Source organism: Danaus plexippus, chromosome 25 (genome assembly GCF_018135715.1).
Source record: "Danaus plexippus chromosome 25, MEX_DaPlex, whole genome shotgun sequence".
Taxonomy (NCBI): Eukaryota; Metazoa; Arthropoda; class Insecta; order Lepidoptera; family Nymphalidae; genus Danaus; species Danaus plexippus.
In genome coordinates, this window is record NC_083553.1 from 1,703,896 (window position 1) to 1,728,391 (window position 24,496).

At 36.9% G+C, this 24,496-nt stretch overlaps 1 protein-coding gene across 23 annotated transcripts in view; it reads right to left on the reverse strand.

The window, feature by feature from the left end:
- Positions 1-24,496, reverse strand: part of LOC116775425 (microtubule-actin cross-linking factor 1) — a 160,019-nt gene that overhangs the window by 31,539 nt on the left and 103,984 nt on the right. For 19 of the 23 annotated variants that reach the window (XM_061524508.1, XM_061524495.1, XM_061524507.1 and 16 more), the window contains 29 exons: positions 13,678-24,442; positions 11,559-11,705; positions 10,969-11,073; positions 10,479-10,597; positions 10,074-10,272; positions 9,658-9,885; positions 9,190-9,327; positions 8,657-8,880; positions 8,018-8,218; positions 7,617-7,781; positions 7,344-7,446; positions 7,150-7,257; positions 6,840-6,983; positions 6,658-6,763; positions 6,229-6,345; positions 5,536-5,693; positions 5,195-5,326; positions 4,846-4,958; positions 4,478-4,619; positions 4,121-4,287; positions 3,677-3,833; positions 3,269-3,465; positions 2,731-2,921; positions 2,238-2,362; positions 1,830-1,990; positions 1,511-1,635; positions 887-1,086; positions 565-759; positions 134-358 (listed from right to left, as the gene is read on the reverse strand). In XM_061524508.1, coding sequence (XP_061380492.1) covers positions 134-358; positions 565-759; positions 887-1,086; positions 1,511-1,635; positions 1,830-1,990; positions 2,238-2,362; positions 2,731-2,921; positions 3,269-3,465; positions 3,677-3,833; positions 4,121-4,287; positions 4,478-4,619; positions 4,846-4,958; positions 5,195-5,326; positions 5,536-5,693; positions 6,229-6,345; positions 6,658-6,763; positions 6,840-6,983; positions 7,150-7,257; positions 7,344-7,446; positions 7,617-7,781; positions 8,018-8,218; positions 8,657-8,880; positions 9,190-9,327; positions 9,658-9,885; positions 10,074-10,272; positions 10,479-10,597; positions 10,969-11,073; positions 11,559-11,705; positions 13,678-24,442 — 15,157 coding nt within the window. The remainder of the gene's footprint in view (positions 1-133; positions 359-564; positions 760-886; positions 1,087-1,510; positions 1,636-1,829; positions 1,991-2,237; positions 2,363-2,730; positions 2,922-3,268; positions 3,466-3,676; positions 3,834-4,120; positions 4,288-4,477; positions 4,620-4,845; positions 4,959-5,194; positions 5,327-5,535; positions 5,694-6,228; positions 6,346-6,657; positions 6,764-6,839; positions 6,984-7,149; positions 7,258-7,343; positions 7,447-7,616; positions 7,782-8,017; positions 8,219-8,656; positions 8,881-9,189; positions 9,328-9,657; positions 9,886-10,073; positions 10,273-10,478; positions 10,598-10,968; positions 11,074-11,558; positions 11,706-13,677; positions 24,443-24,496) is intronic. The other 4 variants (XM_061524506.1, XM_061524505.1, XM_061524504.1 and 1 more) reach the window with 1 other exon arrangement.

Consider the following 24,496-nt stretch of genomic DNA (forward strand, 5'->3'; position numbering starts at 1 on the left):
ACAAAAATAATGCATCAGAAACTCAACTCATGAGCGTAGTACTATAAGTATACATCTTTACAAGGTAAAATTTGTATGTTTTTTCATGTGGGTCAGAATGAACACAGATTATACTAACGCTAACCAAACTAACCTGGTCTCTGGCCTTAGCGGATTCAGCGAATCCGCTGTCAACAAGGGCTTCAGCGGCCTTGGCAGACTCGGCGACCAGGTCGTCAGCCAGCTCCAGGCGCTTGTAGTACCGGGCCAGGTCATCCAGCTGCGCCTTCACCGTCTTGATCTCTCTGCCGGGAGCCTTCATGGCATCCAACTCCTTCTCCAAGTCAGATATGTCGTGTGAAACGTTCTTTACTTTGTCCTGTGAAGATGAAATGAAAATTACAAAAATGTCATTTTGAAAATATAATAAGGGTTTAATATCTTCTTTTAAATTAAAAATATCTGTTAATAACAATTTAAGTTCAATTAAATTAAATTAGTATTTTCTGAAAGTTGTAGCTACAGAAACAAACAGGCATGACATTGGAAATATAGAGACATCTATTTTGTCTAAAGTCCTTTTACCTGGAACTGTGAATATGCTGCAGCAGCTCCGGCTAATTTGTCGCGCGCGTCATCAGTCCTCTTCTCTAGGTCTTGCAGACGTTCCGCGAGGTTCTTGGCCGTCTCTTCCAGAACTTGACGAGCTCTAGCACCAGCTTCCTCGCCGCCATTTTCCATAGCCAGGGCCACTATATCGTCCGCTGCTATGTTGATGCTCTATATATGCGTAACAAATTTAAATCAGTCTTATGTACTTAAGATAAAAATGCGAAAAACCCTAAGGAATAAGCGATAAGGGGCGGTTTATAGATAGGTGTATACAAAATGCTGTGGATATATTTACCTGTAAGGGAGCCCTCAAAGCATGAACATGGTCAGCCAGTCTAGCGACCTGGTCTCTGGCGGCCGCGGGTGGTGCAGACAAGGCGGTCTCCAGGCGCTCCTCACACCTGGCCAGGGGAGCTTCTACTGCGCGCACCCTCTCCAAGAACTCGCCCAGCTTACGTGCGGTAGACTCCAGATACTCCACTTGTTGGAGCACCTCTGATAAAGAAAAACGAACATAAATATCATAGAAATATTGACTCAATGATATCGTTTGGAGTTTTGAAATTAAGGAGAATAAATGCTCTATGAAAAATTAAGATATATTATTATTAATATAAATAAAAATAATAAAATTTCGGTCCTAAACGTAGTGTTGTGAAAAGTAACCTGCTACTTTGACCAAATGTGTGCTTAAAAAATGTTATATGAAATTTCATGTGCTTGTAATACTTATTTGGAACAGTCTATTTGATAAAAAAAAATGTCTAAATGTTAATTTGCCATTTACTATAAATACACAGACAGGAATAACAAATCCGTTTTTTAATTTTTCATTATTCCCAAGCTGGTGACTTAATGTATGAATGACTAACAAATAAATTAGATTCAGTTACACTTAATAATATATGTATGTATGTACCGTTATTGATCCTATCCCATCTCTCCTTCATGGTGTCGAGCTGTCTCCTCACTACGTCTTGATCCACGTCACACGCTGATATCAACGTCTCTCCAAGAGTCCTGTTGTTCTCGTATTCACCAGATCTAGAAAAGTTAATTATAATATATTATCTTTCTTTTAACATTTACTTTGAGCATCTTTATATATTTATCATTTATAGCTTTACACACACACCCACACACACACTTATATATATATATATATATATATATATATATATATATATATATATATATATATTGTTTATATATAAATAGACTACTATAGTCAATCCTACCTCTTCCAGACATCGTTTCTGATCTGTTGCAGTTCCTTGAGCTGTCTCTCCACATCTTTCTTGGTGAGTGCTAGCGGTGGCCTAGTGGCCAGCCTCTCTTCCACCTCAACCAGCCAGGGAACGAACGACTCTTGAGCTTTGCTGTATTTACGGCAGTGTTCCTGTGGAAGTATAAAAAACTAGTTATAGTACTACTCACAAGAATATCTCATTTACTAGCATGTTGTAATGATAGCAACTGCTTGACAATTAATATAATATTTTTAGCTTGTGTTTTCAAATAATATATGACTGAATTTTATTATGTTGAAAGTCATTAATTAGAAGTTGCTATTTCATATTCTTAGATATACAAATATATTGTATTCCATCTCCCCCTCATGTATATATTGTGTTTCCATAACTCACCATAGCCGTCTGTAGTCTTGTCTGTCTGTCGATGATCTCTCTCTTGAGTTTGTCCCACTGAGTCTGTATTCTATCCAGATCCTTCCTCAGGTTCTGATGAGCCGGCTTCTTCTCCATCTCACGACCTGACATGAATGAATCAGTTAAAATACCAGCAAATAAAAATAATTACAGTTCATATATATGTATATTGAATGAGATGATACAGTATTAAGTTAAGTGTGCAATAATTCATTATTTTTTAATCTCGTTTTAATGTTTCAATAATTCTCAACTACCTGAATAATAGTTGCAAGTGAAATAACATATTTATGGTAATATACAGACACATAAATGTTATTGGTTATATGATAATTAAATTCAATAAAAAAAAATCTACATTACAAAAAGAGATCAAAATACAAATTTTAATATGTCATTATGGTTTTATATGTATGTATTAATGAAGCGTGTCGTGAACCTGCGTGTGTATATACAGATGTTATGTACATACCTTTGTCTATGAGCATTATGATCTCATGTTCTCTCTGCGTGAGGTCTCTGTATAGCGGCTCGTGTTGGTCCAGCTGGTGTTGTAGTGTGGGTCGGTCAGCTGACACCAACAACCTGCTCGGGAGACCGCCCAGTGACGACTGAAGCCAGCCCAGGGTGCGAGAAACTGAAGCTTCCAGGTTACGACCGTCCCTGGTGGAGGGGGTTTAGTATATGTATATAGATTTGCAAAAAATGTTTAGATGGTTCTTGGCTTTAATGCATATTATCCTGGTTTTTGATGATACTTTCTAATAATGTAGCTAACACATTACAATATATATATAGGCAATAATTTATCCTTTCAGACTAAGAAGGCCCCCCACAATACGGAGACAACGAAGACGAAGTGGCGGACAAAGACTTATATCAATTATAATCCATTGTCGTGTCGAAGGTTATGAGATTTTATTTCACAGTAAACTCAGTTCTTCAATTAACTAGCTGTCAATCATCAAACGTAATGTAATATTCATGGTAACTCGTTTGTTAACACTCACTTCAGAGCAGCTTCAATCTCCGCCTTCTTATTATCGAGCTTCCTCTGCAGGTTGTCGTATTGCCGCGCCACGGCGGCTAGTTTTCCTTGTATGTCCTGTCTTGATCCCGGATCAGCCAGAACATCTGCGAGAGCTGCACCGGCTGCTTCCAGATCAGCCAGAAGCGGTCGCTGTCCTTCTAATTGCCGTTCAAGATTCTATTTTGAAGATAAAATATTGTTTTAAATAACGACATTTTCAAATATATCCAAACTATATATTTTTCTGTCTGTTAGATATATATAAACATGTACAGCTTTTTATAATGTTAGCTTCGATTATTATTTTCATAAATATAGCTTTGATTATAAAACAATCTACAAGCTCCTCCCTCCCTTTTGATACATGCATCTTCCTCAACTCCCTCACCTCAACCTCCCTGAGCTGATCGTGCGGATCATGTTCAGTGACGTCATCCAACTTGTCTCCGATAGCGTGTAAAGCGTTCTTAAGTCGCGCGAGTCCAGCGTCTAATTCGCGTGACGTGTCAGCAGCTGCGCCAAGACTCTCCGCACGGTGTTCCAGCCTGATGGGATACATTTATATAAATGGAATAGGAAATAGGTGTATTAAATTCCAAGAACTAGAATATCACTTGGATCGGAAAAAAAATTGTATTATCTCCTTCATATGGTCGACAAACATGAGGAAATAGAAGGATAATCGAAAAATACTGCCATATATCCAAGGGTAAAATAAGAAAAAAAATATTTTTCTTTCTAAATAATACTAGCAATGATATTATGAGAAGTAAAAAGAGATACTGTATTAACTTTAGGTCAATAGGATTGCAAATTATTCTGTAATACTAACTGGCTGAGGAGGTCGTTCCACCTCTCCTGTAGTTGTCTCAGCTTAGCCTCAAGCTTCTGTGCGTCATGCTGGTGGGGATCCAGGCGTTGCAGAACGCTGGCCGCCACCTGCTCCAGGTGTGATAGCTGCGGCTGCTGGCTTCGGAACTCTTCGCGAAGGACTTGCACCTGGAATTCAGTTTTATATTTCATAAATGGTGATTCAATATTCTAAATTCAAAGACATTCAACTCATAATAAATAAAAACTAATTTTTCATTTTCGGTAATAGATTAATTATTTAAGATTCTGAACGATATAAAACATTCAAAACAGACAAATACAGGATATAACATTATAAGTCTCTTTCAGTGTATACCTGTTGAACCTGTGTGTGTACAACCCTGGAGTCTGATGAGATAGGTCCCAGGGCTGCCATCATCCTCTCCTTGGAGCCGAGCCACTGTGTGAGACTGCTGTGAGTGTCGTGGAAGTCCTTCATCTCTTCCATAACATGAATCCTGGCATGGAAATAACATCAATTAGTCAAATTGTAGGAAAGCTAATATAAAACTTCGATGTCATTTAAAAAAATTGCTATAATTATTATAAGAATTAAGCAATTTAATCGACAAATTTTTGTTCACATCACTTCAATATAAATACAACATTAAAGCATAAAATAACCATTTAGACAACGAGCATTGCAAAATGTACCTTATCTTTATGAAAATAAGATATACTGACTTGTCTTTGAAGGCGTCATGTAGTGCCTTCCACCTAGCAGCTGTTTCCTCCGCCTCATCGTTGAGTCTATCAGCGCCTTCTACGCTTTGCTTACGGCGGATCAGTTCTCGGACCTGGGCGAGTAGCAAATATTAAAACATGTTTTTATTACATACATTATGAGTTAAGAAGATGGGCCAAATACTCTGTCGCGGGAACCACTTACTGCACATTATATAAAAATTGTCTTTATATATTCCGTATTTAATTAAATATTTTCAAAGATGTATTTATATAAAAATAAATAATAATAAATTTAAATCCATATATCGCTTCATTGTTTCAATGTCTTCTCTCGTACGTCACTCACCTGTGTCTTTGTTGAGTCCAATATGCTCTGTTTCTCATACATCTCCTCCAGCGCTGCTCGAGCCTGCTTGATGGTCTTATCAGCTTCCTCCTTGGTGTTGGGGACAGACTCTTTAGGAAGTTGTCTTTGAACCTGGATATTGTAAACATATGATTTTATTTTTAAAATATTAATAATTCAAAGGTTTATATTATGTTTAAAATGTGAAATGTTATCACACTTTGTTACATCACATATATCATATCGTATCATATCATATCTAATCATATCATATCATATCATATCACATCACATCACATCACATCACATAACATCGTATCATATATCTTCTACTATCCTACCTTATCAAGGAAGTTATTAAGTTGTCTGAGACTGTCGTAGTGCTTCCTGACTTCCTCCTTGACAGCGTCCAGTTCTGTTTGTCGGTCTGCCAGCTTGGTGCCGAGCAGCTCGTACCGGTTGTTGATCTCCGACACCTGCTGTTGCACGGGAGACAACTCTGTGGGGAGATGATGATGTCGTCATTAGCTATTGATATTTCATCACAACGCTCTATATACATCCATGTACACATTAATTTCTCATATATTTGACAATTGAAAAACTTTTAAGACATTTGTTAATTCTTATACATACATATATTCGAACAATAATATTATTTTTCTGGCAACAGTTTCCATGTCGAGACTATTCAAATGAGCTAACATGTTGTGAATTACAAAAACGTTCTTATAAAAGTCACTGTTACGGTGCAAGTTATCTTTCTATGACAATTGAGATAATAGTTCAGTATCTAAAAAATGTACAAACAAAATCTGTAGTGTTCGTACAGAAATGTATTTAACAGCAATGTTCAACTAACTTGAATTAAATTTCAAGTACAAAATAACCTTCTGATAAATTAATCCCCATAACTGCAACGGCATACACCAGAGGTACGTAGTAATGAATTTTTCATTAGGTACTTTCTATTTAAACTTTTATCACACTGCTGTATTCAAAAATGAACTTTATTCCAAGTAGTTAGAGCTCACCGTCAAGATGGAACCCGTCCTGGCTGGAGCGGCGTGATGAGAAGCCGGATGAAGCGGAGGCGGGTGATACGAGCGTCCGGGACTTGACCGGCGAAGGAGAGCGACCGTCGGAACGACCTGAGGTGAGAAGGAAATTATCATATAAATATCTAGCCTGATATATTTATATATATATATATATATATATATTACCGACGCCCCTAAGTGACATGGACCTTCCTTCTAGTGTACTAATCCATAAATGTTTTTATTAAATGGAAATCTCTCTCCAGCAATCACTAATAGTGAATTAATGGAAGAATAGCGAGGTCTGTTATTGTAATACCACGAGCCCGAAGTCCCCGGCGTGGCTGGTGTGTATACCGAGAGTTACAATAACAAATCTTTTATACACATTGATGAGTATTAACGTATTGTCTGATTTCTTACTGGGTGTGTGTCGTTTGGTGGGACTGTAGAGCGACCTCTTGCGATGCGGACTGTCAGCCCTCTCTCCTCTAGACAGAGCCTCGTACAGCGCACCTGACTCGTTCACCTTAAAACATTAAATTACTTAGCATACCGTATTTAAGATTATATATGTCATTTCATACATTAATTATTCATCTAACCTTGTCGATATTGACAGAGAAGTCTCTGTATTCTTTAGCCAGTGGTCTCAACTCGTCCTGTTGTTGTTTGATGACCTCCAAGTCGACGGCTACGGGACGTAAATGATTTACGCGATGCTCCATATTTTGCAACCACTCTAGCACCTTTGAAATATAAGTATTGACTGAGCATAAGCCAAAATAGATCTTATAATAATAGACCCATGATTGAAATTAGACTAGCTAACTTATATTTTAATAGAACTATATTTATTCCAAAAGAATTAAGATCTTAATGGTATGTCAATAGACATGAAAGTCGTTTGCAAACCTGCATTCTCAGTGATTCGTATTGGTTGAGCTGGTCTGCTTTCTGTTTCGAAAGCTTCTGTTTTTCCTCCAACATTACGTTGAAATCACGCCATTGGTTTTCCAATGCCTAAAAGTATTCGGGAAAAGTTTATAACGGTTTTAAAGAAAAAAATACAAGTTGTTTGATATTTATTAAATAAATTGTCACCCTACCTTCATTCTGTCCCGTACTACATGAGTGTCCGTGACATCCGGCTTCGAGATGAGTTGCTTGCCGTTACGAAGGCACTCTTCTAGTAATGGCATTTGTTTGTCTCTGAAAGCAAAACAGAGGTCATCAGCAACTTCACCAGAGATTTTGCGTTTTATTGCTAACTAAGGATTCATGTTATAGCCACGTGAATTAGAAAAGTTTCGTTCCAGTATACTGTAAAATGGCAGTAATTTTTTCTCGATGACTATTTATCTTAGTTTTCTATAACCGACCTGTTGGCGAGTATGTCTGTTATCTTCCCATCTCTCAGATCGTCTCCCAGCTGTGTGCGAGCTGCCTCCAGAGTTGCAGCTGCCTGTGTGAAGCGAGTCAGCTCAGCAGATACCTCCTCCAGGTGTACCCCTCGTTTTGCAGATCGCTCTAATAGCTTGTCGTATCTGTGGGAAAGAATTATTGAGTTTGGAAAGTCCCATAGAATTATACACGTGTTCAGTTGATCCTATGTGCTATTTTATTTAGATACAGATAGCCCTTTTGGCATCGGTGAGTAAGCTTTCAGCCATCACTGAATTTGCATATTAAAAGTAAAAAGGAAAGCCAGCGTTAGATCAGTATTAATAAAAAAATATTTGGGTAACAAAGGGTCTTTTTTTAAACAAGTAGTAGCTCCTACCTAGCACAAATATCTTCAGCTCGTTGTTCCAACTTCTTAGCTATTCGAGCGTTGGAAGGGGTGGTGGCGGCGTCTCTAGCCGTCGCTAGCAGCTTGTTAAGCGTGGGCCTGCGAGCCTCCAGCTCGGAGTGCGACGAGCGTTGCTCGCGGACTTGCTCGTCCAAACGCTCGCGGATGAGGGATGCTGGCTTAGATTGGTTTCTGGAATTATCGAGTTTTTAGGTTATTTAATTTAAAAGAACGTTTGTTCGATACATATAAAAGATATATATATATGTGTATGTACTAGTTTTTAGCTCACCGGGCGAACTCTATTCCTCCTTAAAGACAGATGATTAAGTAGATAAGATGATTTTGGATTTGATCAACTTATTTTTTTTCGTTTTCAATCAGATGAAAAGTATCCTGTACTTTCTCTTGTTCTAAGTTATCTCTACGCCAATTTTCAGCCAAACCCGTACAGCCGTTCATCAGTTATAAATAGTGTAAATAACACGACTTGGTAAAGGTATTTGTGTATATGACTGGTAGCCGATTTATTTAATTGGCATACTTTTTTTTAATAACATTTTGGTTTACAAATAAAATAAACGAAATAACAAGAGAGAATAATTCTCGGAACAGAGCAACTCTACTTACTTGAATGAACTCTCTACTGTGCTGAGCCATTGAGCCTGTGTCTCAGCCGCGTCCTGCAGTCCCTGGCATTGTAACAGGGCTGCCTCCAGCTCGGAGCACTTGGCACCAAGAGCGTTGTCCAGCTCGTTGTACCTGTCATTCAGTTCAACAACTGGAATTTCCAATTGTCTGATCTCCGCCGGTGTGAGGTTCCCTTCCAATGACTTGACGAGTTGCTCGCAGGCCTGCGAGTAAATTATCATTATAGTAGTTTTCCAAAGTCAGTAATTACTAATAGAAAAATTAAATTTGTTTTGTGAATATAATTCTTGAATTTATAGGTATTTTACCCAGCATAGTGTAGAATTATTTGTTTCAGGGCCCAATAGTTGGCATCAAATTGTTAAATAATTCTATAATAGCAAATGTCTCTACTCAAAGAACTTCCCGTTATATAGATTTCGAGTAGTTTTAAGTAGCAAACTTATTATACCATGTGCTTCTGTGTGCTTGGGCGAATTTGTATCTGTGTAAGCAATTAATTGGATACATACGTCATGCGCGTGATCAACCAGTCTTCCTTGAGCCCTCAGTTCTGAGTGAAGCGCCTTCACGCGGGTCAACTGTGTGTCCAACGCGCGGGGGTCACCACCAGCCGTCTCCGACACACACGACTGTACTTGGGGTTCCACCTGATATAGAAGTTGGACAACACGTTATAAACACTGTTCATAAATTTAAAATTTTCATAAAATGTTACAGATCTCAATGAACGGTTTTACTCGTAAAGTAAATACTATAAAAAGTTATCCCATAGAACAAGTTTTTTTCAAAAACATTTTTAATATTCCACTTATCCAGGAACAGTTAAAATGAGTTATATAAACGAACTGTCACCGCAGTTTGCGTCTTGCAGTAAACTCAATAAGTGCCAATGATTTTCAAAGTAAAAATAAAACGATCCAAAAAACGTAAGCTCCTTAAACAAAGTTACCAATCAGAGTTTAAAATAGTATACCGACCGTCTGTATCCATCTCTGTGCTCTCTGCAGCGCCTCCCTGTACCTCGCTGAACCGTCGCTAGCTGTTCTGAGTCTATCCAACAATCTCTGCGCTCTATTGGCCAAGTCGGAGTGCCTTCTCCTAGCGAGGGCGGCGTGCTCGCGCACTATAGAGTCAACAGGTGGCGCCACATGCGACAGGCGAGCCGGCAGGGAAGTGCGGTAGTCGTTCAGTAGAGACAGGAATTCCTGTAAAATATTGTATTTAATACTTTCAAATAATCACCATATTATGTGACATGAACTAACTAAACCACGTGATATTTTTTTTGCAGAAGTAAGAATTTAAATTTAATTTATTTGGATTCTACCTTATTTTCATTTCTAAATTTTACGGACATATAGATTCTTCAATTACACCATATAAATAATCTCACCTTGCTCTCATCCACGAACTTCTGGGCGGCCATCGTAATGAACCTGAGGTCAGCCTGGTGGGCGATGACGTCAGAGACGAACTCTCTGACGTCATCGCTCTGGCCGGTCAGGTTCTCGACCTTCGACAGCGCGACCTCCTTGTCTTCGAGCGTGCGGTATGCGCTCTCCATCCACGAGTTGAATGTGTTCAGTTCGTTCCTACATGAGACATCCAAAACCACGTTAAGGAATACGAAAGGTACAGGTTAAAATAAATTTGCCGCTAATACAAACAAAGACATAGAAAATCTATACTAGCATGCATATTCCATAGATTTCTAAACAAATTTAGATAGTTCTTATCCTTTGTTTTAATCGACAACTGTCTTATGATCACTATACGATTCTATCAAATGTCAACATACGTAAATTTGCCGAGTTCATCTCTCGCCGCGATCATTCGCCGCAGCATCTTGTCACATCTCTCTGAACACTTGTCACATCTCTGCTTCAGCTGTCTCACGCCACGCTCGAGAGCAGCCACCTGAAACGACGTTATCATAGCTATTATTGTGAAAGTCATCTTGGCAATAAATACTTGGGAGGCGTGTAGATCAGTCCATTCCTTCCTGCTACATATTGCTCCTATAGTAATTCGATATATATTTATATTGACTTCATAATTCCAAACAGAACTCATTGTATCATGTGAAAAAAACCTTTTTTAAAAGTTTTTTTGTAATGTATATATATGCTAATTTAAACTTAATTTCTAACAGCACAGAAAAAAATCACTAAATAAAGAGATACATTAATCTCAATGTTTACTTGAACAGGTTATGTGTTATTTTTATGTATAAAACGTCGTATATGTGGTAAATTATTGTATCATCGTGTGTATTGTATCATTGTAACCTCGTGTGGCGCCAGGACATCTCCCCCTGACACCAACAGCTGCTTGGCTTGATCAGCACAAGCTGATACTTGACGTTGATGGGTCTCAAGATCGTCTTTGATGAGCTAAACGGACCAGAAACACAAATAAGTTAATCTGAATCGCTGATCGCTGTTTAAAAATATTTTGCTGTATCCTGATACAATGATTGTTTATATAGAATGTTTGATGAGATCTGAGACTTTCGCGAGCATTCATTTGAATGAAACTGATATTATCGGATTCCCACGTGTTGCTTTATTGTTTTTAAAAACTATACTCCCGACGTTTCGGTTACTTTGCAGCAACCGCGATCACGGCCAGACGAGATGAGAACTTCTCATGTATGTGGGTGGTTTTAAAAATTATAAAATAACTCGTAGTAATCCGGAAATATTAGTTTCATTAATATATAATGTTTAATTAACGGACGTGAGTCAGGGCACGATAGCTAATTTGTTAAAACGCTATTTCCTCTAAATACCCGGTTCAAATCAAGATCGGGTCAATGTATTTTTCATGATATATGTATTGTTTGTTTTAAAGTGAATACAGTTTTATTTTGTTATACCTTCAGTACGTTGATCTGGTTACGAAGTTCATCCATGTCCTCTCTGACGGCTTCCTGATTGGCCAAGCGTTCTTCAACAACTGCTATCCATTCTAACAACTTCGATAGACTCTCGTCACAAAGCCTGTATTTCTCTTCAACTGCTTGCTAAACATCAAAATATATATATAAATACAGGGCGTAACCGACATAAACAACAAACCCAAGAGCGTATGTGTATGTGATGTACCAAATCTACTCTAATATCTTCTGATAAATCTATCTACTTCGTGAATCTGTATATAATTTACAGTGCATTTATTTACAATAAAAGTGAAATTTTATTTAAACTACATCATACACAGTCACCAATAATTTAAAATGCAAATATACAGATGTTAATTTCTAATCAGCACTAAAATGTTGATCTGTTTCGACAAACTAGTTTCTAACCTGAAAAAAAGCATACACTACACGCCATACAAGTACGCGTGTAAGCAAAGACAGTAAGTACCTAAATGATACAAACGAAAAATGCCAATATACAAGAGCGCGAGGATGGGAACACGACCAGTCGATATGGTGCTCGGAACAAACAGTGTGGAAAGCGTAACATGCAAGCAGTGAAATAAATCGCAAATGGCAAAGTCAATATAATAAAACATTTGACATCTGCACGATGAGTAAATTATGAAATGGTATCGACATCTTCAGAAGTAATTGTTATTAATGTTATTATTATACTTTAAGTTAATAGTTACAGAGTAATAAAGACAAGAGTACCTTTTTGGAAAATCTGAAACCTTAAAACAGAACGTTTTATACATAACAGGAGATGATCAAGTGTTTACGAAAAAATAAAAGTAATTTGTATGACGAATTTACATTTGTTCATCGAATATGAGATCTTACTTCATCACACAAAGCATGGACACGATAAAGTCACCAGATATAATGAAATAAGTTCTCAATGAGACCAAGAGATTTTATTAGGCCATTAATTAATTGTATCAATACTACCTTTCTGTGTTTGTAGAAAATGTTTTACCATTTGCTATTTGTGAATGTTTGCATCGCGAGTACCGCCTTATTAAAGACATCGTAACACATTTAAGGGTCAGTCATGCATTTCGTGATGTGATCACGTTTCCAAGGAATGAGTAAATCGGAACACAAATTCTTTCAAAAAAATTATGAATAGAGAATCACACGTTTGTATAAACCAGCCGTCATAATTAGCTGATTTCCGAATGAGAAAGCAAACAGGTAAGCGGAAGATCGCCGACATGACTACAGAGTAATGTCGTTTTCGATTTCCCATATGGTATTCTTAGCACAATATGTATATGGGGGTTAGATATTTGGCGATACGGTGATGGTTCTTAAAATCGTCGTTAATATGATCCCTCAAAGGCAAGCATTCACGATATAACTCAAAAGGGCTCTTTAGCATCGCAGGCAACGGCTGGAAATAAAAAACAACATACATCGAGCCTTATTACAAAGTGATGAAGCACATTACCACTCGATTCGATGATTTTGACAGGTTTCTTTACATATCAAAAGTAACTGACGATAAAAAGAATTGATTTAGAATGTATAAAAAAAAAATCTGTCAAATATCGAGTGAATAATCTTATCTTAAGCATCCTTAAACATTACAAGAAAAAGAGGTTTTTTTTTCTACTTTGAATGATCTAGAAGCATTTGTAAACTCTTTATTGCTTCTACTGTCATAATCAGGTCGGAATCACACGTATATGTATACCTTATCCTAAAATTTATTAGTTAAAAAATAACACAAAAACGTTGTTAAACTTTCTTGGAAACAAAGTAATTTCGACCTCTCGATTAAGTGCATACTACTATCATAATTTAATACGTAAATCACTAAAATGTTTGCTGACCAAGTTATAGGTTCACATTCAAATTAATGTCCTATTTAACTGTATAAAATACATAACGCCTATAACCCAGTCACTGACGATTGTCATGTGGGTGTCGTGCCATGCCAATGATTTGAAGCCAAACGCTTAGTTTAAATAGATCACCGTCTAAGAGTAAAAGTATAAGAAAGTCGTAAAGCAACACCTTTTTGCTTGTTTAAAGCACAAAATGTAAAAATAAAATTTAAACTTACCCTCGTTTCTGCTGGCAGTAAGTATCCCTTTTTCAGAGCTTTGACTAAATCAAGACTTATTCCCTTCTTAGGGTCAATGACTATTCTTCCTTCGATTGGATTGACAAGTTGTTGTTCGATTGCTTGGACCAATGGGCATATTTTTCCTGTTTCTGGCTCCTTCACAACTGTACTAGACGGATCTACGATACCTTGTCGGATAGCTTCACCTAATGTTAGTCTTTTTCTATCGATAACGCTTGTTGTTATGAAAGGATCATTTAAGGCTCCCGTCGTAGGATTATAAATGCCGAAATTTAAGGTCTCAATAAGCGTGAAACTCTTTTTGGGTGTCATAAGAAGTCCACTTTCTATTGCTGCGCTTAAAGAATTCAGTTTAGAGGTTTCTGTATCCAGAATATTACCCTTTTCGGCATCCATTAAACCTTTGCGGAAAGCTTCGGGAAGCTTTACTAGTCGTTTCTTCAAATTATCTTTAATGAGCGCTGTGTCTGAATCAATGTAGCCCAAAGTGGCTGCGTCTTTTATGGTAAATACTTCGTTGGATTGTGGATCAGTGAAACGAGCAGTATTAATATTAAGGTAACCGTTTTCTATCGCTTGCTCAAACGTTAGAGGTTCTCGGGTGTAAACAATTAAACAATTTTCAAAAGTGAAACAACGCATCCGTGATCTATTTTGTGTATCGAACAAACCCTTTGCATTTTTATCTATAATACCCTCAGTGATAGCCAATTTTAAGGGAATGTATTTATTTTTATGGGGATCTTTTATTAAACATGTATTAGGATCGATAAATTCGTACTTAATAGCTTCGTCTAAAGTGAATTCACGAAGAACGGGTTCTTTGGAGTCAGAAGAATCCGGAACATACTGTTTAGTCACACGCTGAGAGGTTAGAGGAGGAATAACGGTGACCAGTAAACCTTTATCAAATGCTTTATCTATGCTATACGTTTTCTTTGCTTTTGTATCTAAAACCCTGCCCTTGATTACATCAACGTCACCGTCTCGAATCGCATAAATCAACGGTTTAAACTTACCCGTAGATCCATCTTTAACTAAGGTAAGATTAGGATCAATAAGATTATTTTCTATAGCTTTATCAATGGTGACAAATTCATTGCTGCTAGGATCTACAATTTTACCATTATCTGCCCTAAACAAACCGTTCTTTATGATTTCTTCTAAACTGAGATTTTTCTTTGATGTTACGATAAGACCACGATGTTTAGCATCAACTAAATTTACAGTATTTCCATTAGGGAGTATGTAAGCGCTGTTATTTTCATCTATTACTCCTGCTTCTATAGCTTCAGCGAGCTTCATATATTTGCTAGACGGAATATGTTTTACTAAGGAAGTCTCTGGGTTAATTAGTTCTTCAGAAATAGCATTTTTTAGCGAAAGTTTTCTTTCAGTCACAGGGTGTATAAACGTTAGTTCTGTTATATCATACATGTTCATGGCTAAAGCATCATATAAAGAGAAACCAGCACTTTCAATGTCTACAATAAGGCCTAAACTTAACGCCTCAGACAATGACACTTGGGCGTCAGAACCTGGCTCGATAAATTTGCCATTTGTTTTATCAATGACTTTAATTTGACAACACTGGGCTAATGTTAGCGGTTTTTCAGATTTTTTATAGAAATAACAGAGATATTTGGGACTTATTATCGACCGTCTTATCGCTTCGTGTAAAGTTATCTTACGTGACGTGACAGGGTCAATTATTTTGCCTGTAGTATCGTCATATAAACCCTGATGTAACGCTCTTTGTAGACTTATCGGTGCCTTACTATCAATTAATAAACCAATTTCGAGAGCTTTAGCTAGACTTATTTCTTCATTTTCATTATTTATATTTTTAATTTTACCTGTTTTGTCGTCAAGCATGCCTGTATCCATAAATTCAGATAAAGTAATTTTACTCCATTTTCCTGACCTGTTGTCTTGGATATGAACCGAATTTGGATCGATGAGATTAAGTTTAATGGCCTCAGCCAAGCTATATTTCTTTCCACTTTGTGGATCCATAAACAGACCTGTAATTTCGTTATAAACGCCCTTTTCAATGGCCTCCATCAGAGATAGTGGCCTTCGAACTTCAACTAATATTCCTCTTTCAAACGCTTCACGGAAATCAATCCTTTCGTTTCCTATCAAAATAGTGCCTGTCCTACCATCAACGATTCCCTTATCAACAGCGAATTCAAAAGGAATAACCTTGCCACCAACGTGTACTAAAGTTGATTGCGGATCTAATAGTCGTTTTCTAATTGCTCTTTCCGTAGGCATTTTATCTTTTGTTTGAGGATTAGAAAATTTACCTGTGTTGGGATCATAAAAACCTTTAAAAACAGCTTCAGGTAAACTGAGCTTACGTTTGGCTGGCAAAATTAATCCACGTTCAGAAGCGTCTGTAAGCGATATCTTATCACCATGCACAGGATCTCTGACTACCCCCTCCTTCGAATCTATTATTCCCGATTCTATAGCGTCAGCCAGGCTGATCATCTCTCCGGTTACCGAATTTTTTACCGTTAGAACTTCAGGGTTTATATTCCCTTTTTTAATAGCATCATCTAGTGTCATATTTTTACCATTAATAGTTAAAAGTCCGGTTTCAGGATCGTAGACTCCTTGTACTAACCCTTCCTGTAATGACCACGGCTTTTTATCACTTAACAAGTAACCTTTATCGAGAGCATCTTTAAGATTAAATCGAGGGGATGTTATAACTCCTTGTTCTAAATCCAAAAGGCCTGATTTGACTGCTTCATCGAAAGGAATAACAGTTTCTGTATTATCATTTTTAATTTTAATGTCAGTCGGATCTATGAGCTTATTCTCTATAGCCTTTGCCAAAGTTGTAATTTCACCATTCGCGGGATTTAAAACTCTACACGATTCTGGCGAATAATAACCTAACTCAATAACATCTAACAACGAAAATGTGATTGATTTTGTTGCTATGAACCCTCTCTTTAAAGCGTCGTCTAGTGGAATGTGTTTACCAGTCTTTTTATCAATTAATTTTCCAGTTTCCGGATTAATTAATTTCGTGTCAAGTGCCTCTGAAAGCGGAACATACTTTTCTAAAGCAGTATCTTTAATTTCGGAAATTGTGGGATGTACGATGTTTCTTTCAACAGCGTCATGTAACGCTACTAGTTGTTCAGTAATATTATCTTTTATTTTCCCGGAAGTTGGTTCATACATATTTTTATTAATAACAGCTTCAATTGAAATAGGCCGTCGAGAAATTGTAATAATACCCTGTTGAATAGCAACAGATATTTCAATGGTTTCTTGTGTTTCAATAATTATAATAGTACCATTGCGCATTTCTAAAATACCCTGTTCAATAGCATCTGATAATGAAATAATTTCGTTTGAATGAGGTAATTTTATTAGTAAAGATTCATTATCAATTATACCCTTTTGAATAGCCTCGCTCATAGAAACGAGATCACCAGTATTTACATCTTTTAATTGTTTAGTTTTAGGATCGTACAACCCTTTTTCTAATGCTGATTCTACCGTAATTTGCTTTGTTATAAATGTGTCCTCTGGTTTTTCAACTACCCACCCGATTTGAACACACTCCAAAAATGAAACTCGTTTTCCTGTTTTAGGATTGACCATGTGTCCAGTTACTTTATCAATAATAGGCCTGGAAATAGCTTCGTCAAACGGAACGTAATTATCTGAAGCACAACTTAAATCTTTGACTAATATCGATGATGGATCAAATACGTTCAAGCTATAGACCAGTTCTTCGAATGAAATCTTTGCGCCTGTTCTTGGATTTAAAAATATTTGTTTTTCTATATCATACACTCCCATTTCTGAGAGCTCCTCTGGGCTAAGTTTTTGAGAAACCGAAAGACTATATTTCGGCTGTATATCCCTGACAATAACACAATTTTTGCTAACTACATCGACTGGTGTAAATCTACTAATCTGTTCTTGTTCTAAAGAATCTTGAACCGTCAACGCCAATTCCTCTCCGTTCATTATGATTCGACAAACTTTAGGTTCTATTTTGCCTTCAGCGATGGCGTCAATCAGAGGAATATTTTCATAAAGTACCTTATCTGGTTCAATTCTAGCCTTCACCGTATTTTGTTCTGTTATTTCATCAATAGCCCGCAAGGGCTGCTTTTCTGCATCAATCAAAAGTTTTGACATCGTTTTTTCATCTGCATTCACAATGGGTTGTTTATTTTCTTGATGAATGCCTGATATAATTGGTTGGCGCTGGGTTGTTTCAATTATAGCCACATCTTTAGGATGACGTAAAGATGATTTTGGTGTTGTGGTTGATGTAGATGACTTATCTAAATTTATCTTTTCCGGGGAATTATTATCAATTGTCAATGCTTTTTTCACACCTTCTACAGCTTTTGATGCTGCCAAAATTGGAGCACCTACAATTGCTACTAGTCCGATCTTAGCAGCATCAGCGAAGGTTATCTTGTTTCCATCTTTATTCTCAATTTCTAATGTATTAACATTTATTATACCTTTATCTACAGCTTCTTTCATATTTATTTGTCGACCCGACTTGTAATCTGTAACTAATATTGTCTCTTGTGCGATAGCTCCTTCGTCGATGGCAGACAAAATGTCTTTGTATTGCTCAGTATTATCTACTAGATTAGTATTAGAAATAGAACCACTTGGAGTTGCAGGGAGAGCATCGCTTTCGGATTTTTCTTCTTTTAAAGATTTGACTGTACTTTCATTTGACTTTGGAGATACACTTGATGTTATATCTGTAGAAAATATTTGCATTTCGGGTTGATTGTCTTTTGAAACTTTTGAAACTTTATCAACTTGATCTTGATGAATATCGATTTTATTTTTCTTTTGATTTAGGTGATCATTAATGTCTGTTATACCGTGTGTTGTTGTTGATGTATTTTGTGTTACTTCAATTGTAGTAATTTTAGAAACCTTTTCAGATACAAATGTTGTCTCCTCAGATGTAGACACAGTTGGGTCCGATTTAGAAATCGTCGTTTTAACTATAGTAGTCACTTGCTGACCATCGGGAGTGATTTGGTGGAATTCTTGTATATTTTCTTGGTCTTGTTTTGTATTTCTGTCCTTGAAATTTGTAACTGTGTCTGATTTTTCAGACGGTAACATTTCTCGTGTTTTTATTATGTCTGGTTTGTTTGCTATGATTTCCTCTTTGACACTGCTGTCTTTTTGTAATGCAGTCTGCGTTGGTTCTTCGGCGCTTTTGTCTTCATTTTTCTTCACTATTAATTGTTTATGTTCTTTTTCTTTAGAGTGAGCAGTTGACTGCGAAGTTGTAGGAGTAATATTTTCATATCCATGCTCCTTCAAGGGTTCTTCTTTTTGAGTTTCAATTAACAAATCGGAGTCACGTTTTATTAAATCACTTTTTGGTAGTTGATTATTCTTACTCTCACTTATATCTTTATCTGATGGTTCTTCATTAAAAGGCTTCTTGATAACTTCTTTCTGTGATACACTTGGTTCCTTACAATCAATGGCTGATTTAGTAACATCTGACGCTTTTTCAACCATTGCTTTCGATTGCGGTACTTGATGTTCAATCGAACTATTATTTTTTCGTTCTACTTCTATAAATTTAACATTGGGATCATCTTTATCTTTTCTTAGAGCAGACTCCTGTTTATCATTTTGTTGTAGTTTTGTTATTTTAGATTTGATATTTTTGACACCCTCAGCCACAGCCATACCGGCTAAAACTGGACCTGCTATTACAGCAACCAAGCCCATTTTAGCTGCATTTTTAATATCAACAGATTTACCCGTTTCAGGTTCTCTAAATTTTCCGGACTTTTTATCCAATAAGCCTGTATTTAAGGCTTCCTGTAATGTAACAGGTTTACCGGCTGTTACATCATATATGACAGATTCGGGATCAATGATTTTCTTTTCCAAAGCCTCTTTGAAAGTTATTTTACTGTCAGGGGATTTCGGATCATAAAATTTCTGAGTATTTTCATCAAATAATAAGTCGAATGCTTCTTTGAGATCCAGCAACTCAACCTTATTGTCCTTGGGTTGGGATTTTTCAGATGGTTTAGATGGACTTTCTGTGTTCAATACACCACTATTGATGGCTTCCGTAATAGAAATTACCTCTCCGGTGGTAGGGTTTGTAAATGTACCATTATCTATATTGATATATCCAAGGTTGAGAGCATCTTCAAAAGTCATGCTCGTGTCACTAGTTAAAAATTCTTCCTTACTTGTTTGTTCATCTCTGATAATACCTTTCGATCGCGCTGCATCAATAGTCATAATTTCTCCTGTTATCGTATTTTGAACCTCATTAGCGTTAATTAAAACATAGTTAGCTAAAAGTTCCACCATTTTGGTAGTTATAGTGTGTTGCGATGTGAACGTTTCCGTGACTGTTGTAACTATACCATCTCGACTGCTAAGAGAGGAGTCTTTTTTAAGTGCTAACAATCCCTGTTCCATAGCTTTTTCAACAGGCATTTTTTCTTTAGTTTTTATGTCAGTAAAAGTACCGTCCTTCAGATCGACTACATTATTTTTGATGGCGTCTTCTAATGTTATTGTGGAAGAAGATTGTGGATAAGGTATGTCCATGAGAAAACCTCTCTTAATTGCTTCATTAATGCTGATTCTTTCCCCTGTTAGAGGATGTTTCACTTTCCCAGTTTTAGGATCGATTACACTATTTTTAATAGCTACGGATAAAGTCATTCCAGCAGGAGGAATATTTTTACATTCGTCTAGTTTTTCATTAAATATGTTTGCATTAACCGCAGACAATAAGTCCAGAGGTTGTTTGTCCGTTTTTATAATATTTTTTTCACTATCGATAATATTATTAGAAATAGCTTCAGCAAGTCGTACGCTGTGACCGGGTGCAATGTTGATAACTGACATAGGGTCTACTATGTCGCAAATTATAGCCTCTCTCAGAGTCAAGAGTGAACCAGTTTCAGGGTGTATAATTTTTCCCGTGTTAACGTCTAACAAACCTTGTTCCAGTACCTCTGGAATGGATAATTTTTTTGCTATAGGAATAAGAATTTCATTCAACCCTTCGCTATCAAGTAAACCTCTTACAATAGCTTCTTTAATTGAAACAAATTCTCCATGTTGTGGGTCCAATATTTTTCCTTTGTTTTCATCGATAAGGCCAATTTCTATAGCCTTTCCTAGAGTCAACTGTGCACCATTTTCATCTTTATAAGATGTGATTTTATTTAAAAGATCGGCGGTATCTCTGTCTACTAAACCCATACTAACTCCTTCTGATGGCATAACAACCTGTTTTCGTAGCTTTTGTAAAATGAGAGGTTTACTTTCGCATGAAGGTGTTTTGTTTTCTTTTTGTAATTTATTTATATTATATTTGGGCTTTTCAGGTATTTGACTTTCATGAAGTACAACTGTATTAACAGGACTACTTGCTTTTTGAAGAAAAACATTATCCATTGTTTTCTTATTGTCTGCGGATAGACTATTTTGTATCGATTCCACAGTGATAAACCCTTCGGAAACTGCTGCTTCTATTGAAGACGTCTTAGAGGATGTTTTACTTGGACCAGGTTTTCTTTGATCTAGAAGTGTGCGAGTAACATTTTCTTCCGAATCTATAAGACCTCTACTTTTTGCTTCTTCTATCGAGATTTTATCTCCATTTGTTGGATCTACGATCATCGTAGAACGTAGTGTTTTGGGAGCTGGTATAGTACTAGTAGGTTTATGGTTTTCAGATTCTGGAGTTTTTGACCTAATAGAATCTTCATAATTTTTATAAGTTATTTCGTCAACTAAACCTCTTTCATAAGCTACTTCCATTGGCAGCTCTTCACCTGTAGTGGGGTCAATGACCATTGTGTTTTTTATTACTTGGATTATTTTAGATGCAGCTACTAAAGGAGACCCTACAACTGCTATCAGTCCTACCTTTGCTGCATCAACGAGACTTATTCTTTTCCCAGAAGATTCTTTGTAATTACCAGTTTGTTTATCTACAATACCCCTTTCCAATGCAACTTTTAAATTAATTTGTTGTCCATTTATTGGATCTACAACGTTAACTCTGTCACTAGGAATAGCTCCAACATCAACAGCCTCGATAATATTTTGGGAAATTCCTGACGTGGTTGAAATCACCAAAGCTGTGGCAGGATCATATATAATGCCAGGAACAACTTGTACAGGTTCTAATACTGACTGATCTTCAGAAGTCAAAATAGGTGAATGTGCTTTTTCAATATCAGTAATTTCCATTTTATCGGGCATGCCTGATATTGAAGTTATCGTAATGACTTTTTGTGACGCTGTGCTTTCAGAAAGTGTGATAAAGATAACAATGTTGCGCTCTATAGCTTCTTTCATACTTAAAAATATATCATTGTGTTTGTAATGACCTGTATTGTCTAATATACGAAACTCTAAGGCTTTTATCAGAGGTATTTCTTTTTTCGTTTTAAAATCTATTACATGGGCTGAATTCGGATTGATTATTTTAAGGCTCACCGCTTCTTGAAGATCCAAAATTCTATCAGTGCCGGGTATAGTAAACATACCGGTGGTTGGATCGAATAAATTCTGTTGAATAGCTTCTTTTAACGTCCACCCACCCTGTGGTAGTTCGATAGTATTTTTCTTTATAGTCATAGCTGTCACTAAAGGATCAGTTAGGGATTTTGTCGTCACCGTTTTTATTTGACGAGTTATCTCTTCGTTGGTTTTAACCACATCAGGACTTTTTACAGTCTCAGGCCTATTTTCATATTGTAATTTACTTTCAGGACTAGGCGGTAAATCTTTGATAAAGGATTTTTTCGTAATTTTTAACTCTACGACTTGCCCGGGAACTAAATCTTTTTTGCTAACACGATCCGAAATACGAGCCACTCTACTTTCGTTTGGATCGATACCTAACAGGCCTTCGTCTAGCGCTTGTTGTATAGGAAAAACTGTGCCAGTTGTAGGATCCGTAAATGTCTGTGTTGTTTCATCAATCAGACCACGACGAATTGCTTCAGCGAAAGTAATAATTGTCTCTGACCGATGAGTAGTATTTGTATTTGTTACCGTAACATATCTTTTAACTGTCTTTGTTACAGTTTGTAGAGTCAATGTGATGTTAAGAAGAGAATTGAGAAGTGCTGCGCCTTCTGGAGTTATCAATCCGATTTCGACAGCTTTATTGAAAGGTATGGGTTTTTTAGTGGCTGAATCGAGTAAATAGCCGGATTTTGGATCGAGCACATTCTTAAAAACGGCATCTAAAACATTTAATTCTTTTCCCATTTCGACAACACCGATTTTTCGCATAAACATTTCTAAAACCTCGGGACGGACAATTGAAACTTTCGGACAATCTTCTAAAAAGACGAAATCGCCACTTTCAGATTTCAAGAAAGTCTCCCCATTAACGTATTTAAGGTTACCTCGACTAAGTGCTATATTAAAGGAAACAAATTCACCCGTTTTAGGATCTCTAAATCCGTCGATATCAAATATAGACCTTTGTGATACAGACGTAATAAGGCCTCGGTCTACCGCTTCTGGAATAGTACATATTTCCCCTGTTAGATTGTCACGGAATTTATTATCGGTAAGAATTATGCGACTGCCAAGAGCTTCAGAAAGTGTTATTAATTGACCTGTAGTAGTGTCAGTTACGCATTTAATGTTATCACTGTCGAGTATCCCTACAGATATCGCTTCTAAAATATTTAAAGGCGCTTTGTTTATAGGAGTTAAAATTTTACCGTCATTTGTCATTAAACTATGGTCACATACATCCTTCAGAGTCATAGGCTTACTAATATAACGTTTGCTAGCAGCATCTTTAAATGAAAACTTTTCTTTTGTAATAGGATGCACATATTTAGAATGCTTAGTATTAATTATATTTTTCTCTATAGCTTCAGCAAGCGTTATTTTTGTATCATTTTTAGGGTCCACAATTTCCCTGACATTAGGATTAATCAATTCATTTTTAATGGCTACCTCTAATTGGAACCTATCACCCGAATTCCTGTCCAATATCCAACCGCTGTTATCGATTAATTCTTGACTTATCGCGTCCGACAAAGACAAAGCGCTTGATTTTATTTTAATAATCTCTGTATATATCAAAAATCCCCTTTGATATGCTTCCGCTATAGTTATGAAGCTTCCATTGGGCAACCTGTACAGACCTTTTTGCAAATCAACCTGACCGCGATTTAGCGCGTCAGAAATACTCATTCCTTGGTCGGGTAATTGACCCTCGACAGTCACCTTGATTCTCTTTTCCGCTGGATCCGCCAGTCCCTGCTCGGCGTCATACAGCTCTCTCTGTATGGCTTCTAATAGAGTAACTTCGTTTCCGTCTTCCGTCATGCCACAAGGGCCGGTGAGTCTAGCAGCTAGTTTGGGATCTATCAAGCCCTCTTTGGCCGCTTGCTCTATTGTCATGGTTTGCTTCGTTGTCGACGACGACAAGAGCCTTCCAGTTCTTACATCCAGTATCCTCATACTGATCGCTTGACCGACTGTCAACACTTCCTTCGTCTCTGGATGAATGATACCTCTGGATTCTATGATGTTAGGACCTTCATACATTTTGTGGACTCGTTTCAGATTTCTTATATCTGGTCTATCGTCGCTGATGGTAGTTTTAGTTGTGTACTTCGGTGAGTTCAGTTTACCGTTAGTCATCGATTTAATCGGCGTTCCGTCAACTTCCGATGAATGCGAGGTCCTTACGTATCTGTTTGTCAATAAATGTATGTAATAACAATATATGAATGATAGGATATTTTCC